Raw genomic sequence first — 17,952 nt, 5'->3', positions numbered from 1 at the left:
GTCTAACAAGACAGCCCCCACAATAATTGTATCATCATCATTTCTCTCAGCCAATCATCAGTCATTTGTGTAAGTGCTATGCTTGTTGAGTGTCCTTCCCTATAAGCACGCCAAAATTCTGTTGTCAATTTGTTTACTGTGAAATAGCATTGTATCTGGTCAAACACAATTTTTTCCAAAAGTTTACTAAGTGTTGGTAACAGGCTGATTGGTCGGCTATTTGAGCCAGTAACGTGATGATACAAGTGCTGAAAGCACAATTTTGTCTTGAACAATAGCATGTGTATTTGGTCTTGGTTTTTGTGATTTCCAGATGTTTTCCTAGTCATACATGACAGGGATGTACAGTGCCTTCAGAAAGTATCCACACCTCTTGAATTTTTCCACATTTTGTTGTGTTATAGCTTGAATTTAAAATGGATACAATTTAGATTTTTTTGGTCTCTGGCCTACACACAATACCCCATAATGTCAAAGTGGAATTATGTTTTTTGGCATTTTACAAATGAATAAGAAATGAAAAACTTAAATGTCTTGGGTCAACAAGTATTCAACACCATTGTTATCGCAAGCCTAAATATGTTCAGCAGTAAAAATGTACTTAACAGATCACATAGTAAGTTTTATGGACTCTGTGTGCAATAATAGTGTTTAACATGATTTTGAATGACTACCTAATCTCTGTACACCACACATACTAATGGCTGTGATGGGAGAAAACTGAGGATGGATGAACAACATTGAAGTTACTCCACAATACTAACCTAATTGACAGTGTTAAGAAGGAAGCCTGTACAGAATACAAATATTCCAAAACGTACATGCTGTTTGCCACAGGGCACTAAAGTAATACTCCTGAGTGGCTCCCGAGTGGCGCAGCAGTCTAAGGCACTGCATCTCAGTGCTTGAGGCGTCACTACAGACACCCTGGTTTGAATTCAGGCTGTATCACAACCGGCCGTGATTGGGAGTCTCATAGGGCGGTGCACAATTGGCCCAGCGTCGTCTGGGTTTGGCCGGTGTAGGCCGTCATTGTAAATAAGAATTTGTTCTTAACTGACTTGCCTAGTTAAATAAAGGTTACTTTTTTTAAATGCTGCAAAAGAATGTGGGGCAAATCCAATACAACACATTACTGAGTACCACACTCCATATTTTCAAGCATAGTGGTGGCTGCATCATGTTATGGGTATGCTTATAATCGTTGAGGACTGGGGAGTATTTGAGGGAAAAAAAGTACAGAGTGGATCTAAGCACATACTTTCCACCAGACACTGGGAGATAAATTCACCTTTCAGCAAGACAATAACCTAAATCACAAGGCCAAATCTACACTGGAGTTGCTTACCAAGAATACAGTGAATGTTCCTCAGTGTCCGAGTTACAGTTTTGACTTAAATATACTATGGCACACCCTAAAAATGGTTGTCTAGCAATGATCAACAACCAATTTGATAGAGCTTGAAGAATTTTGAAATTAAAAAAATAAAATAATGGGCAAACGTTGCACAATCCAGGTGTAGAAAGTTCTTAGAGACTTACAGCTGTAATCACTGCCAAAGATGCTTCTACAAAGTATTGACTCAGGGGTGTGAATAGTTATGTAAATTAGATATTTCTGTGTTTCATTTTCAATAAATGAGCAAAAATGTCTAAACTTGTTTTCACTTCGTCATTATGGGGTATATTGGTGAGAAAAAAATATTTAATCCATTTTGAATTCAAGCTGTAACACAACAAAATGTAGAATAAATCAAGGGGTAGGAATGTTTTCTGAAGGCACTGTATATTGTTTCCTCTCCTCAGATCTGGCTTGTTGGCTTGTTTCAACAAGTCTGCTGTGTGAACAGAGATAGGCACCGACCGTTCTACCCCTTGGTTTGATAACATTTGTGACAGCTTCAGAGATATGTTTAAATAGTTGAAATAAATAACTATTTCAGAGGTGTCATATTTTTAGAAGTTAAACAAGAAAGTTATTTACTGAAGCTCTGAAAGGACAGACAGGGAAACAGTTGTAGGCCTAAATTTAGGGTAGTTAAGTAAAAGGAATAAAACATATTATAATTGTGCAATCAGTTATAGTTTGAAAGGAAGAAATTTAATCATCTTTCTGTATTAAAGTTGTTGTTTTTAAGGCTGTGTTAGAGTTTGCGACAGCCTGTAATTCACCCCCTCACTAGCTCAAATGGTATGGCCTTCCTGGAGGGGGGTGGGGTGTCTGAGGTGGGACAGTTGTTCAAGAGGAACCAGATGGTTTTCAGCATGAATGGGGTCATGAAGGGCAGGTTCTGTTAGGCTGGTACAGTTGTTCGCAAATAGAAAAGTAGTGATAACTGGAATCCCTGGCTTCAGTTCCCTTGCTTGGTTTCTTTTGCCTGCTTGAAACTGTTCTTCTTGGATTTGTGTAACTAACTCTCAATCATTTATGGAATCTGTAAAGTTTTGACCTCCACCACCAGGCTACTGTTGAGTGTTTTGGGCTTCAATGCCCTTTTTATTTGTTAATGAGTGGTCGGACTAAGTTTCAGCAACTGCTCGGAAAAAATGGTGAGTATGAGACTTATCCTTTCTGAAAATATGATCTTATTTTTAGTTAGTTTATTTACATGTCAGTATATTATGGAGAACCGTGGAAAGAAAAAGAGAGGGACAATTTAGGGCATATGATTGATTTCTTCTTATTAAAAAAAGTTCAGAAAGATCTATTAAGATTTTACTGATTTAAGAATTAAAAACATAGAATGAAAGGTATGATTTAAAAAGCATTTTGATGTGCTTTGAAAAACATCACGTTCTGTCTTCTAAAGAAATTGTCTTTTTAGGGTCATTATACAGCTGTATCTACTTCTAAATACATTCTGATTAATGTTTAAAGCCCATTGTAGTGAACAATTAAGCAGATTTGAACATTATGCTAATTATATATTATAATGTTATATGCCTAACCATAATGTTAAAGCCATCTACTGTGTCGAGAGAATGAGACCTTTGAACTCCTGATGTCACCACACATGCTCAATCCTGCTGGAATTTTAATCAAATGGAAATGTACAGTAAGACTTGTTGATCGTGTGGGCTTTGGACCCTTGGTGATCAATGGCTTGCATTGTGGTAGCTTAGCCGTCCATTGAAAAGTTGGGTATGAAACAATGGCAGCCTTACATCTCCTGCGAACAATACCAATTATTCAGTTTTGAAAGAGAAATGGGAATTCAGGGATTTGTGGTCACTGAGAGAATATCCCCTCTCTATCTTTGGACCACTATGTTTTTCTTGTGTTTATGGTGAAGTACTGACAACAACATTTGCATTAATTCAGTGAATAATAAAAGTTGTTTGAAATCGAAATAAAAAATTTTTAAGGTATAAAATTGTATCAAATATAAATGGTATGAAAAAAGGCACATGCATTTCATTATTCTATTTGTAGATTTTTAGGTAATACATTGAAGAATGTGGACCTCGTACCACAGCAAGGCTTTCTAGGCCAATCACAATGTTGCCTAATTTATTTTCTGGTTTTAATAGTCCTCCGAAATTCCCCTGAAAAGTACAGCAGTCAGAGAAGAACATGATCATTAGATAGCACATAAACAATTGGTTACATAGTAATTGATGCCCTCAGCAGCACAGAGAACACACTATATTATAAAATATGCAGAGCCCCTTAGGACACTGTGGTATAAACGTCTCCCTTTGTGTCAACACTCCCTCCCAGTGCTGGGGATTTCCTGTCGGCCATTAGCCTCCCATCCACCCTAACCCAGTCTGCCCCGCATGGCTCTCTCTCTTCTCCGTGGTGTCAAACCATCTTCTCCTCAGATGAGGAGTTTAAACAGAAGCAACACCTCCACCACCAAAGACAGACACCTCTCCTGATCAGTACTCTCTCCCCCAACCCAACCCAGAGATAGGCACCGACCGTTCTGCCCGTTTGCTCACCTCACACCCAGACAGGGAAACAACAGCTCACTCTGTGGTTAACCTTCACTTCACTCTTGATAAAAAGGCAGCACTCTGCTCCCTCATAGAGAACCAGGTCTTCCCGTCTAACCTTCAAGTCAACTTGACAGGCAGGCAGGAGAAAGATAGGCAGGCAGCCCTCCTGCTCACCTCTCACCCCCGGAATGATAGTCCTCCCTTCTGTTCACCCCCAACCTCTGAAGAGACAGCCACATTTACATTCAGACACAACAGTCATCAAATCTATAGAACGTGACTGGTCAAAACTCACAGTCTAATCAAGCATAGCAACAAGTCTCCTAAAAATGCTTTGCTTCACCTTCTGTACAACTTTCAAAGTGCTGATGAATGAAAAGACTGTTGTTGAAGTGTCTGTAATATGATTTACACGAATGCAGCAAATCCCCTTATTTTTTTGTAAACATCTGCTAGGAATTTAAGGAATTCAATCATCACTTGTAGAAATTCAGTATGGCATCCATATTATATACTTAATTAAGCTTGTTGATGGCGGCAGTGAAGTGCAGAAGTCAGAGGAGATCATGATCAGTGTTCCCTTGTAAGGAGCTCTGAATGACGACTTGTTAATACTCCCCAAGTCTCAGCTGTTCAGGTATCTGATGGTGTCAATGTTCAGTGGGTGGCTTCATGCCTAAGCATGAGGGAAGGGCTAGACTCCAATTGGCAGGCGGCTCAAATGAAAACCGTAGAGAAGGAAAACCAGATGGTAGCGCTGGTCAGGATGCTGCACTTTCCTCAAGGCAAATCTGTTTGAAGTTTCAACAGCTTTCCAGCTGCTTCTCTGACTGATTACAGGGAAGGGACAGTCGATCTTTAGAGATGAGAGGAAGGATATGGAATATTATACTATTTTTGCAGTGAAGGAGCTTTCTGACATACAGTACCAATGGGAGATTCCTCTAAACGTCAGTCACTGTAGTAGTCCCTTTGTTTTTCTTCTTGGGTGTCTTAGGTTTTGACTTTCCTGTTGGAAATGAATCATGTTGCTTACTGACCTCAAAGCAGAGAGGATTCTGCTGGTTTGGCTTAAATACGAAACCCATGAACTAAGAAGGCATGGTAGAAGTGTATGTCATGTAGCTATTTTAGTTTCAGTGGGTGGCTTGTACTGTTTGAGTATGTATTCAATGAGTAATCCCAATGAGTCTGCATATAGGCTACAACTGGCCTTTTCCTGGAGCCAGTTTGCTGTAGGGTAGGGCAGTTAGGGAGGGGATATCTGCAAGGGAAGGAAGCATGGCTTCCCCGGGGACCCGCACAGCTCAGTCTACAGGTCTTTCAGCTTGGAACTCATGAATTAACGAGAGGTTCCTTACAATTATACTCATCATCTCAATAATGATATAGGCCACACAGATTTAGTTCATGTTCCTTTGATATCAATTGGGATGTTCTGAATAACTGAGTTGACTGGTAATTTGGCAATTGTTCAGATACTGCTCTATACCTTCTGAAAATTGGTGTTGCGAAGACCTATTTCACAAATTCTCTTTTACTGCTGGAGTTTCAGGCTTTCCCTGGTGGATAGCACAGTGCTTGAGAACACAGGCCTCAGTTATGATATCCAGTCGGAGCTCTGGGTGTATGGGAGTTAAGGAATGTCATAAGGAGGTGGAGTCTCCCGGAGAGGAAAAGAGAGGGACAATTTAGACGTGAGTCAAACATACAGTAGTCTATAGTACAGTAAACTGATGCAAGAGGTCTTTGTGTGAAAGGCTCACTGGTTATTGTATGTCCATACCTTTTAGATAAACTATCAATTGTCTCTCCATTAAAAATCCAACGTTGTAGGCTATGAGTTAAATATTTACTAAGCAGGATCTTAACCATTTTCAGAATTTTCAAAGCATGGGTTGAATTTCATGATGGGCTTCATTTGTAACCTTCCGAGGATATGTTCTTCACATATTAGAATTTTGTGTTCAGACCTCATAAATATGTTCTATTTACCTCGTATGTTGCCAGGTGGTTACTGAACCAACCATATTGCTAAAAGGCCACATTGACAATCTACCGGAGGCAGTAATGTCAGTGCATCCACATATCCCACCCAGATGAGGTCTTACAGACGTGTTTAGTTTCTATGAATTTTTCCCAGTGTCATGCCAATGTCATGCACCAGTAGTGACAGTATTGTTAAAGTGTGGAAAGTTGTAAAGCCAAATAAAGTGATAAACCAACTTGATAGATAAGCCTCTGCTTTGCCTCTGTGCATTTGGGGTCTTTCATTTGGCCATCATCATTGCCTTCTATCAGGCTCTCCGAATCTGGTTGTAGGAATATGTATAGTGAAACTATTGCGGAACCTTTGGCTTTATGTAACAAGTCAAACCATAGCAACCACCTACATTTTCATTTAGAAGACTTACTTAGGTTGTAACTGTAGTACAATACATGTGTCTGTGTATCTTTATGCGTTTTCCTTTTTTCCTTTTCAGAACTGGAGGCTAAAGAAGCTTGTAATTGGCTGCGGGCTGCTGGATTTCCGCAATATGCCCAGCTCTACGAAGGTAATCAATAGATGTCCCTGTGGTTTATGGACTCTAGACTCTATAATGGTCAACCAAGTTAATATGACTACTATAATCCAGAGAGACTCATTGTGTTTGGTTAGCTCCTACAGTACAGACAGGTTTGCATCCATGAACTTCTAGCTCATCAATGAATGCACAGTCCTATAGTAAAATGAAACAAACTACATTTGCTGCTATATATACAATGTAATCATCTCCCATCACCAATTACTTTACTGCGTTAGAGGATAGAGCCAAATTTGGGCACCAAAATATACCTGATTGTAGGCTACATGTCACTTATGATGTAGAAGATGTCAATGAGCAGTGTTATTTGCCTCCACTCAACAGTCTTCTAATCAAGCTATCCCCATGTCTAGCAAACATGATCATTTAACATGCTGCTTTCATCAGGTTGAAAGCTAATTTACAGTGGGTTGCAAAAGTATTCACCCACCTTGGCATTTTTCCTATTTTGTTGCATTACAACCTGGAATTAAAATTGATTTTATTTGTATAATTTGATTTACACAACATGCCTACCACTTTGAAGATGCTAAATATATTTTCTTGTGAAACAAATAAGACAAAAAAATGAAAACTTAAGCGTGCATAGCTATTCACCCCCCCAAAGTCAATACCTTGTAGAGCCACCTTTTGCAACAATTACAGCTGCAAGTCTCTTGGGGCATGTATCTATACACTTGGCACATTTAGCCACTGGGATTTTTGCCCATTCTTCAAGGCAAAACTGCTCCAGCTCCTTCAAGTTGGATGGGTTCCGCTGGTGTACAGCAATATTTAAGTCATACCACAGATTCTCAATTGGATTGAGGTCTGGGCTTTGACTAGGCCATTCCAAGACATTTAAATGTTTCCCCTTAAACCACTCAAATGTTGCTTTAGCAGTATGCTTAGGGTCATTTTCCTGCTGGAAGGTGAACCTCCGTCCCAGTCTCAAATCTCTGGATGACTGAAACAGGTTTCCCTCAAGAATTTCCCTGTATTTAGCGTCATCTTTCAATTCTGACCAGTTTCCCAGTCCCTGCCGATGAAAAACATCCCCACAGAATGATGCTGCCACCGCCATGCTTCACTGTGGGGATGGTGTTCTCGGGGTGATGAGAGGTATTGGGTTTGCTCCAGACATAGCATTTTTATGGTGCTCTGTGGGATGTTCAAAGTTTCTGATATTTTTTATAACCCAACCCTGATCCGTACTTCTCCACAACTTTGTCCCTGACCTGTTTGGAGAGCTCCTTGGTCTTCATGGTGCCGCTTGCTTGGTGGTGCCCCTTGCTTAGTGGTGTTGCAGACTCTGGGGCCTTTCAGAACGGGTGTATATACTGAGATCACGTGACAGATCATGTGACACTTAGATTGCACACAGGTGGACTTTATTTAACTAATTATATGACTTCTGAAGGTAATTGGTTGCACCAGACCTTATTTAGGGGCTTCATAGTAAAGGGGGTGAATACATATGCACGCACCACTTTTTTGTTTCTATTTTTTTTTAGAATTGTTTTGAAACAAGTTGTTTTTTTCATTTCACTTCACCAATTTGGACTATTTTGTGTATGTCCATTACATGAAATCCAAATAGAAATCTATTTAAATTACCGGTTGTAATGCAAGAAAATAGGAAAAACTCCAAGGCGGATGAATACTTTTGCAAGGCACTGTAATTGCAATACCCAATTATTATTGAACGAATCGCATTCTCTCAATTTGTTGGTTGTGCAATGCATATTCTATGGAGAATGAACTCCACAGGTAAATCATAGATCAAAGTCTGACAAATTTGAATTGCCCAAAGTTCAATGCTGATAATTCACATGAATTAGACATGAAGGAAATGCACCACTGCCAGTCAGAATAAGCTGTAGTGAAAGACAAGAGTGAAAGCATTATGAATAAACTTTGTTTATGCTTGCAGTTGGTTGATGGTACTGTATATGTTAACAAATAATCTCCTTATTCTCAGCCTTAATATAAACAATCTTAATTGTTTATCAACTTTGTTCTAAATGCCAGGAGGTTGTACTCATCAGATGTAAGGAAAGCACCCTCTCCTAACAGTGTAGCCTCTGCAAAAGGGAAGTAGAGAGAAACAAAAGCTGGAAATGAGAAGCCTCTGGAATGTTGTGTGACGAACAGTTTTCTTTCTCTAATATCCCTACGCACACAAAAATAGCCCCTCGTAAAGCCACATAGAATTTTCAACCACTTTTTACAGTTTTAATCAAACTGTTGTAAAAAAATCAGGAGATTTGGAGATTAGTCCATAGCATCCAGTCATTGATCAGTAATGTAAAAGCTTGTCAAACAGTATAATTTTGCTGATTTAATCGCGAATACATAATACTGTATAAAATGCATGCATTGCCAAGGACTGCAGGCAGCATGTCTCAAAATAAATGTCTGCACATGCCCGGTTGGCATGGATTTTATATCATAGACATTTACATTTTAGTCATTTAGCAGACACTCTTATGCAGAGCGACTTACAGTCGTGAGTGCATACATTTTGATACTTTTTTCGTACTGGTCCCCCATGGAAATCGAACCCAGGACCCTGCCGTTGCAAGTGCCATGCTCTACCAACTGAGACACATGGGACCACCTTCAAGAGAGTAATATTTATGATCTCAGAGGTTGGTTGTGTTTTCCTAAAACCTGACCAAATCACCCAACAGTATAACCTACCCGCAAAACATACATTCATACATTTCATGTGGCCATATGCTGTTATTCTGGTGTCTTTGGTGCCGAGAGAGTAAAGTTCCCGTAAATAAAAAGTCTAAACACATCTATTAACATATTCACCTCTCTTGATCTGCAGCGGGACAGTTTCCTTTAGACATCTCCTCTGTGAAAAAAGACCATGGGTTTCTGGACCAGGATTCACTGAAGTCACTATGCAGGTAAGACATTCACATTTCCATTACCTTTCACGTCTGCATCCAAGTCTCATACTATGAGGTATGCTATACATTGTTGGTAATGATTTTGCAAATCTTAAAAATTAAGTTGAATTAAAATGATTTGTATTTGTTTTCTGGGAAGTATAGGAATCCCACTATAATGATGTGGATTGTTATCGTTGCTATTATAAATACAATCATTTATTTAAAACTTTTTGTTAAGAATATTTACAACACATATTCATACTCATATACATATTTTGAGGTGTGATAAAGAGGGTTTTCCCTGCTGGTCATTAACTCAAACATCAGTTGCACAAATCTATAAAAAAAAAAAACTGTTGAACAGCGTTCTGGTTGGTGGCAAACTGTAACTTGAGTTGATAGACTTTGTGTGTGTTTGTGTGTGTGTGTGTGTATGTGTGTGTGTGTGTGTGTGTGTGTGTGTGTGTGTGTGTGTGTGTGTGTGTGTGTGTGTGTGTGTGTGTATGTGTGTGTGTGTGTGTGTGTTTCTGTGTGTGTATTTGTATGTGTAAGAGCTGTAGAGACATGGTGACTGAATTTCGAATCAAATCCCAATAAATCACCTGAGCTCCCAGAGTCCCCATGCTGCCAGGTTGTCCTCAGAGGAGTAGCTATGAATCTATGCTCTCAGAATACAAATATACACTTCTAAAAAATATAAGAAAGCTGGGCATTCCAATAAATATGTAATTGAGAACATGGCACGTATGACTAATCAAATGTTTCTCAAGATAAGCACATTTCTTATGAAAATAAAATGATTGAGTGATATTGTTAAATTGATTAGCATGAATCAGTGATATGTTTAAGATCAGTCTTATATCTCATTAATTATTGGAAAAATATCGTCAATGTCTTAGTTTGTCTTCAACACCAGAATAAATAAGGAAGGCAGAGAGAGAGAGGCCTTTCGATATGATACGATACGATACAATAATGATAAAGACAAACTTTTTTACTGTCTACCAAGTTCCAACTATGGAAACTTTGAGCTGTAAGAGAAAAGTTGAACTGCTGTCTGTCTTCAGAAAAAGGACCTGAATCAAGCATAAAATTAAATGTGTTAAAGTTCACTGTAGACTTTCTGACTCTTGAAATTTATGAAATATAATTTGACACATTTTTCCTAAATAAACCTGTTAGTGAAATGCCTCACATACAGACTCATTTAAATCTGTGGTGCAGCAATTGACATGGTGTGAAATTCAGTCTGGGGTGGCGTGATGTAAAAATAAAACAGCCTGGCTCAAGGCCTGCATATCTGCATACTCTTGCTCTGAAAAAGTAATGCATTTTGAGCTATCAATGATGTGTGAGCCTTCTTGAATTTCTTTTTTTCTGGGGCGGGGGGACGGATGTTGGCATATGTGTTTTCATTCACTATCAAGTCGTGCGGGACCTAAAATAACCCCTTAAAAATATAAACTAATGCATGAGATGCAAACTGATCTGGAACACAATTATTAAGGGGAGCCATGGGAGTAGACCTTGAAAAACATTGAAAATATTACACATTGACGTGAAAAACAGAATGTTTTGTTTTTGTGAATACTGACAATTCTATTTCTTATCAACTAACAAGCTAAGCAACCTATCTAAACAACAACATAACCCTATTTTTTAATTATTGTTAAGAAATTTGAAACAGAGAATACTGCTATTGTCAGATAATTTATAGATAGCTATCTACACTGAACAAAAATATAAATGCAACATGTAAAGTGTTGTAAAGCTTAACATGTAAAGCTTAATTAAAATATCCAAGAAATGTTCCATATGCACAAAAAGCTTATTTCTCAAAAATTGTGTGCACAAATTTGTTTACATCCCTGTTAGTGAGAATTTATCTTTTGCCAAGATAATCCATGCCAGGTGTGGCATATCAAGAAGCTGATTAAACAGCATGATCATTACATAGGTGCACTTTGTGCTGGGGACAATAAAAGGCCACTCTACAATGTGCAGTTTTGTCACACATCACAATGCCACATATGTCTCAAGTTATGAAGGAGAATGCAATTGGCACGCTGACTGCAGGAATATCCACCAAAGCTGTTGCCAGATAATTTAATGTTTATTTCTCTACCATAAACTGCCTGGAACGCCATTTTAGAGAATTTGGCAGAACGTCCATCTGGCCTCACAACCGCAGACCACGTGTGCCCACGTCAGACCAGGACCTCCACATCTAGCTTCTTCACCATCGGGATCGTCTTAGACCAGCCACCCGGACAGCTGATGAAACTGTGGGATTGCGCAACCAAAGGATATCTGCACAAACTGTCAGAAACCATCTCAGGGAAGCTCATCTGCATGATTGTCGTTCTCACCAGGGTCTTGACCTGACTGCAGTTTGGCGTCGTAACTAACTTCAATGGGAAAATGCTCACCTTCGATGGCCAATGGCACGCTGGAGAAGTGTGCTCTTCACAGATTAATCCCGGTTTCAACTGTACCATCCAGATGGCAGACTGTATGTATAGGGTCATGTGGGCAAGCAGTTTGCTGATGTCAACATTGTGAACAGAGAGGTTATGGTATGGGCAGGAATAAGCTATGGACAACAAACACAATTGCATTTTATAGATGACAATTTGAATGCACAGAGATACCGTGCCGAGATCCTGAGGCCAACTATCGTGCCATTAATCCGTGGCCATCATCTCATGTTTCAGAATAATAATGCATTTCGCAAGGATCTATACACAAATCCTGGAAGTGGAAAATGTCCCTATTCTTCCATGGCCTGCATACTCACCAGACATGTCACCCATTGAGCATGTTTGGGATGCTCTGGATTGACGTGTATGGCAGCGCGTCCAGTTCCCCCCAATATCTAGCAACTTCACACAGCCATTGAAGGGGAATGGGACAACATTCCACAGGCCACAATCAACAGCCTGATCAACTCTATGGAAAGGAGATGTCACGCTGCATGAAGAAAACAATGGTCACTGACTGGTTCTCTGATCCACGCCCCTACCTTTTTTTAAGGTATCCGTGGCCAACAGATGCATATCTGTATTCCCAGTCGTGAAATCCATAGATTAGGGCCTAATTTATTTATTTACATTGACTGATTTCCTGATGTGAACTGTAACTCAGTCAAATATTTGAAATTGTTTCACGTTGTGTTCATATTTTTGTTCAGTGTAATTTGAATTGGCACTGCACTTGTAAACAAATCAAATATTTGGATATTTCCTGTGTTCTTTCATTTCATTTCCATGTAGGAGGCTGTCAACCTTGAACAAGTGTGCCTCCATGAGACTGGAGGTCCATTTTCAGTGCAAACAGGTGAGTAGACCTGCACATAAGATCTGTCTGTCTCAAAGTTTGTTGTGTGCAGGCCAGCCACTAGATCCACTGCTATAGCTTGTTACATGTCTCTCTGACTTTCACAGTATATCTGAGTTTGCTTGATGGCCTTGTATATTACAATTGTTTTATTTTCCATTGTACATGCACAAATAAGTATATGTTTGCTTTGCACTTAGACATAGCCCTTGTCAATGCAAATGATCCTTCCCATAACCATGTTATAAAATGGTCTCTAATTTGTCTATCATCTGATGCAGAGTGAAGACTCTGAGGAGGATGACCTGTGTGCCATCAGTGACCGCTGGGCATTCCAGCGAGAGAGTAAGACATGGTCCCGACTGCGTACCCTCTCCCCACACGTCTCCACCACCCTGCACCCTTTGAGGGCCTCTGCCAGTAGTGAGAGCATCCTGAGTGACTTCAGCAACCTGGAGGTCACCTCCACCCACAGCAGTAGCAGCCTGAGTGTGAAGAGTGACAGAGGTACCACTTCCAGCAACCCCTCCAGTCAGGTCACCAGCACGGAAGAGCCCTACACCCTTACCTCCCACCATGACTCCCATGGTTCCCACTCTCCCAATGGATCTGCCTGTGAGGACCAGCCTGTGTCCCCAAAAGATCTGCTTACTGTTCCTGTCAGCAGAGAGAAGATCAAGAGGTGTTCCAATACCTTCCTGAAGAGAATGGAGTCGTTCAAGAGAAAGGATAAAGAGAGGGAAGTGACAGATGGCCAAGTTGTGACCTCTCCACTGCAGTTCCCTCTAACCCCTGGCAGTTTGCATTGCACTTCCAATGAAAGTCTACCTGGTTTAAAAAACAACACTACAGAAAAGAGCAGTGTAAATTACAGCAGAAAAGCTCATACTATCTGTCGTACAGGCCGTAGGTCCCCAGTTGTGGACAGAGCTAATGCGAAGAGCAGTTGGCTCTATCTAGAGGACTATGATATGGCAGGGTGGAAGGGGGCTAAACAGGTTATTCAGAAGAGTGGCTATAAAAATGGACTGGATTGTCTGGTTCATCTGCCAATGGACCACAAGCCAGGCACGTTCCCCAAGTCCCTATCCATCGAGAGCCTGTGCACTACTTCCACCTCTCATGAGCTGCGTGAATGGCAGATGGAGGACGTAAACCTCTCCCTGGGCAGCAGTCACGAGTCCCAGGAATTCAACATGTTTCCTATAAGAAGAAATTCGTGTTCCTCAGTGGGGAGCATCTATGACAATGTAAATGAGGCTAGTGGCAGTTCAGACGAGTTGAGAGAGAAGGTATTTGAGCACCTGGATGATATCCTTCAACATGTCCATGGCCTTCAGCAGAATATAGACCAGTGGTCCAAGAAGGTGTGTCAGGAGCTCAGTGACAAGCATGAGGAAGAGGAGGACACTGACGAGACCAGAGAAACAACATTCTCCTCCAGCCTCCATTTTGAGGAGCAGTCTATGTCAGATGTAGGCACGATGGCCAGTGACTACGACAGCACAGGAAACTCTTTGAATGAGGTGGAGGATGTTGAGACAAGAGAACGAAGGGACTCAGGAGTGGGTGCTTCCTTAACCAGGCCAAGCAGGTAAACATACATTGTTATATATAAAGATGATAACATGTTCAGGTTCATCAATATTTCACCGAATGTCAAATAGCTCTTGACATTTAGACAGTATAATAGTAAAAACACATCAATTAATTGATTTAATCACCTCTAAGATATACCACAAATGGACACTCATAGCATTGCTATAGATCAAAACATTGACCTTTATTCCCAATGCATTTCCCCTCTATCTAGGAAGCTACGGTGGCATAGTTTCCAGAACTCCCACAGGCCGAGCATGACTTCAGCCTCCCAGGAAATTAACCGCCAGTCAGCTGCTCAGCTCAACCTTCTGCAAAAGTTCTCTCTGCTCCGGCTCACTGCTATAATGGAGAAATACTGCGAACCCAACAAACATGGCTGGAGCTGGTGAGTGGAGGGCCCTTGGGTGTGGAGAGTGGAGATTGAAATATAGATAAAAGGCAGAGACGTAGGGAAGTGCACTCTATTATACTGTCCTTTTCATATGCATTTAGTCAGGTCAGTGAGTATTGTATTGTGGTAAGGATATTGCTTTTTAAAATGCATCGTATACATTTTTCCATATGGCAAGGCCTTTGATCTGCATTTATGCAGCTAATGTATAGTAGTATAAAAGAAAAACATGTTTTCCATAAAGAAAGCTGTTCAAAAGTTAGATTTGTAAAATTTCGCAACTGTGTCTCATTCAGCCTCTTATTTCTCATGCGGATGACTCTTGAATCAAGAATCAATCACATCATACACAAAGAAACCATTATCTAGAATTGCAGTGGCCATTTTAGCACACAATCAGTTTGCAGGTTTTATTCTCCATCCTAAAAGGTTCAAACTTTAATTTCTCTTGAATCATCAGCCATGTGCTGTCACCCAATTAGGCTTCATCCCATAGTGTAAAAGCATTATGTGAATATGCATCAGACAAAATTGAAACCGTTTTGTTCCAAAATAGACTGATTAGGATTTGGCAATAGACCAAACAGTTTTCATCCAAAAAAGACATCAGATGTCCAAGGAAAATATATAATGTTACCTGTGCTGCTGTTTGCATGGTTTCTACCCTTTTCCCACTCTGTTTAGACTACCAAATCACCCACAACACACCCACTTTGGCAAGATTACATGTATTTCAGGTAACAAACTTTATGGTGATATCTAAATCAAAAGATTGAATCTAGTCCCCCTTTTCCTCTGTATTGGCAGGTCTATTCCTAAGTTTATGAAGAGGAGTAAGGTCCCTGACTACAGGGACAAACAGGTTTTTGGTGTTCCACCAATCATCAATGTCCAAAGGAGTGGGCAACCCCTACCCCAGAGCATCCAGCAGGCCATGCGCTACCTCCGTAGCCAATGTCTGGAAAAGGTAGTCACTCTCATCCCCTCAACGTGAACGTGTTCCCTCATGCTACAGTGTGTGTATAACCTTATGATTTTAGTATGTGTTCCACTCCAGATATGTTATGTTACTGTATTTCTATTGTAGTGAGATTTCATGTACTTGGTGATACATTATATATGATAATGCATTGAAGTTTATGAATAATGCTAATACACCAATGACAGTATCAACTGTTTTTCACTCCTATTCCTGTCAAGGTTGGCATTTTCCGTAAGTCTGGGGTGAAGTCTCGGATCCAGACTCTGCGGCAGCTGAATGAAAATTCCCCAGACCACGTGAGGTACCAGGGCCAATCAGCCTACGATGTGGCCGACCTGCTGAAACAGTACTTCAGAGACCTGCCTGAGCCTGTCCTCACCACCAAGCTCACTGAAACCTTCCTGCAGATCTACCAATGTGAGTCAGTGGCTCTAAGTGTTCCCCTCTCATCCACTCTGGGAAGCTCTGAACCCCTGTGTCTGGTTTAAATTGCCCTTCAGCATACACTTATCAGATTGAAATCATTGACTAGATAAAGTCTCCTTTGAGAAGTCAATCAACTAATTGATAGGCACAGTAATCATACTGTACTCTATAATGTCCTCCAGCTTGGATTTTACAGCTAGAGTTAGGGTTTATCGAGGTTTTACAAACATGGCATTAAGTTACTGTCTGTATTTGATGTCTGGTTATGATATACATGGAATGTCTATACTGCTATAATTACCAGGTGCATTCAAATGTCATCAGTTTCGTCCTCAGTATCATGCTAAGATCTTAAAACCAACATAGCAATTCACATTCAGATGTATCTGTCATGTGTGTTTCCCAGGTGTCCCGAAGGACATGCGTCTTCAGGCAGCCCAGGCTGCAGTCATCCTGCTGCCTGACGAGAACCGGGAGGTCCTGCAGACCCTGCTCTACTTCCTCAGTGACATCGCCTCTGCCGAGGAGAACCAGATGACAGCTGGGAACCTGGCCGTGTGCCTGGCCCCCTCCATCCTACACCTCAACATCTCCAAGAAAGAGGGCACCTCCCCCAGGTATGTACTGGTATTCGTGTTTCTGTGTATGTTTTCATCATGGCATGTTTTGATTTGTTTTGGCATGTGTTGCCTGGCACTTAGGGGCAGATTCAGACTTAGGACAGTTACACTTTTCCTAGACATGCCTTTCCTATGCACTTCTCAGTAGTTGGTATTCAGACTTACCTATTGCAAGCGCATAATGCGCTCTACGGGTGTGGCTACCTTGCTCACACTAAATAACTGTAAATCAACTCTCTGAAAACCCTCCCACTTGCTGGCCAACAGTTTTTCTCGATCTTAAGCCATCCCTTTAATCGGGTTTTCAGTAAATTGATCTTAAGCCATCCCTTTAAATATGGTGCAGCTTTAATAAGAATTATGTAGACAAACTCACTAGAATACATAGAGAGAACAAATTCTGAACATATGGATCGATGAAAGAAAGTGGTCTAAATACAGTATCAAATCAAATTTCACATCAAATCAAATGTATAGCCCTTCTTAGATCAGCTGATATCTCAAAGTGCTGTACAGAAAGCCAGCCTAAAACCCCAAAAAGCAAATAATGCAGGTGTAGAAGCACAGTGGCTAGGAAAAACTCCCTAGAAAGGCCAAAACCTAGGAAGAAACCTCGAGAGGAACCAGGCTATGAGGGGTGGCCAGTCCTCTTCTGGCTGTGCCGGGTGGAGATTATGACAGAACATGGCCAAGATGTTCAAATGTTCATAAATGACCAGCATGGTCAAATAATAATAATCACAGTAGTTGTCGAGGGTGCACAGGTCAGCACCTCTACCGCTGTCTCTAGAGAGTTGAAAACAGCAGGTTTGGGACAGGTAGCACGTCCGGTGAACAGGTCAGAGTTCCATAGCTGCAAGCAGAACAGTTGAAACGGGAGCAGCAGCACGGCCAGGTGGACTGGGGACAGCAAGGAGTCATCATGCCAGGTAGTACTGAGGCATGGTCCTGGGGCTCAGGTCCTCCGAGAGAGAGAATTAGAGAAAGCATACTTAAATTCACACAGGACATTGGATAAGACAGGAGAAATACTCCAGATATAACAGACTGACCTTAGCCCCCCGACACAAACTACTGCAGCATAAATACTGGGGGCTGAGACAGGAGGGGTCAGGAGACACCGTACCAGTCAAAGGTTTGGACACACCTACTCATTCAAGGGTTTTTCTTTATTTTTACTATT

General features: G+C 40.8%; 1 protein-coding gene across 3 annotated transcripts in view; it reads left to right on the top strand.

The window, feature by feature from the left end:
• Positions 1-17,952, top strand: part of LOC139422955 (StAR related lipid transfer domain containing 8) — a 44,964-nt gene that overhangs the window by 13,265 nt on the left and 13,747 nt on the right. For 2 of the 3 annotated variants that reach the window (XM_071174469.1, XM_071174472.1), the window contains 8 exons: positions 6,426-6,497; positions 9,346-9,427; positions 12,685-12,748; positions 13,030-14,342; positions 14,562-14,735; positions 15,549-15,708; positions 15,942-16,140; positions 16,556-16,766. In XM_071174469.1, coding sequence (XP_071030570.1) covers positions 6,426-6,497; positions 9,346-9,427; positions 12,685-12,748; positions 13,030-14,342; positions 14,562-14,735; positions 15,549-15,708; positions 15,942-16,140; positions 16,556-16,766 — 2,275 coding nt within the window. Of the gene's footprint in view, positions 1-2,223; positions 2,551-6,425; positions 6,498-9,345; positions 9,428-12,684; positions 12,749-13,029; positions 14,343-14,561; positions 14,736-15,548; positions 15,709-15,941; positions 16,141-16,555; positions 16,767-17,952 lie in introns of those variants that run through there. The other variant, XM_071174471.1, reaches the window with a different exon arrangement.

The sequence above is a fragment of the Oncorhynchus clarkii genome, chromosome 12 (assembly GCF_045791955.1).
Source record: "Oncorhynchus clarkii lewisi isolate Uvic-CL-2024 chromosome 12, UVic_Ocla_1.0, whole genome shotgun sequence".
NCBI classification, from domain to species: Eukaryota; Metazoa; Chordata; class Actinopteri; order Salmoniformes; family Salmonidae; genus Oncorhynchus; species Oncorhynchus clarkii.
This window is presented reverse-complemented; position numbering and strand designations above follow the sequence as displayed.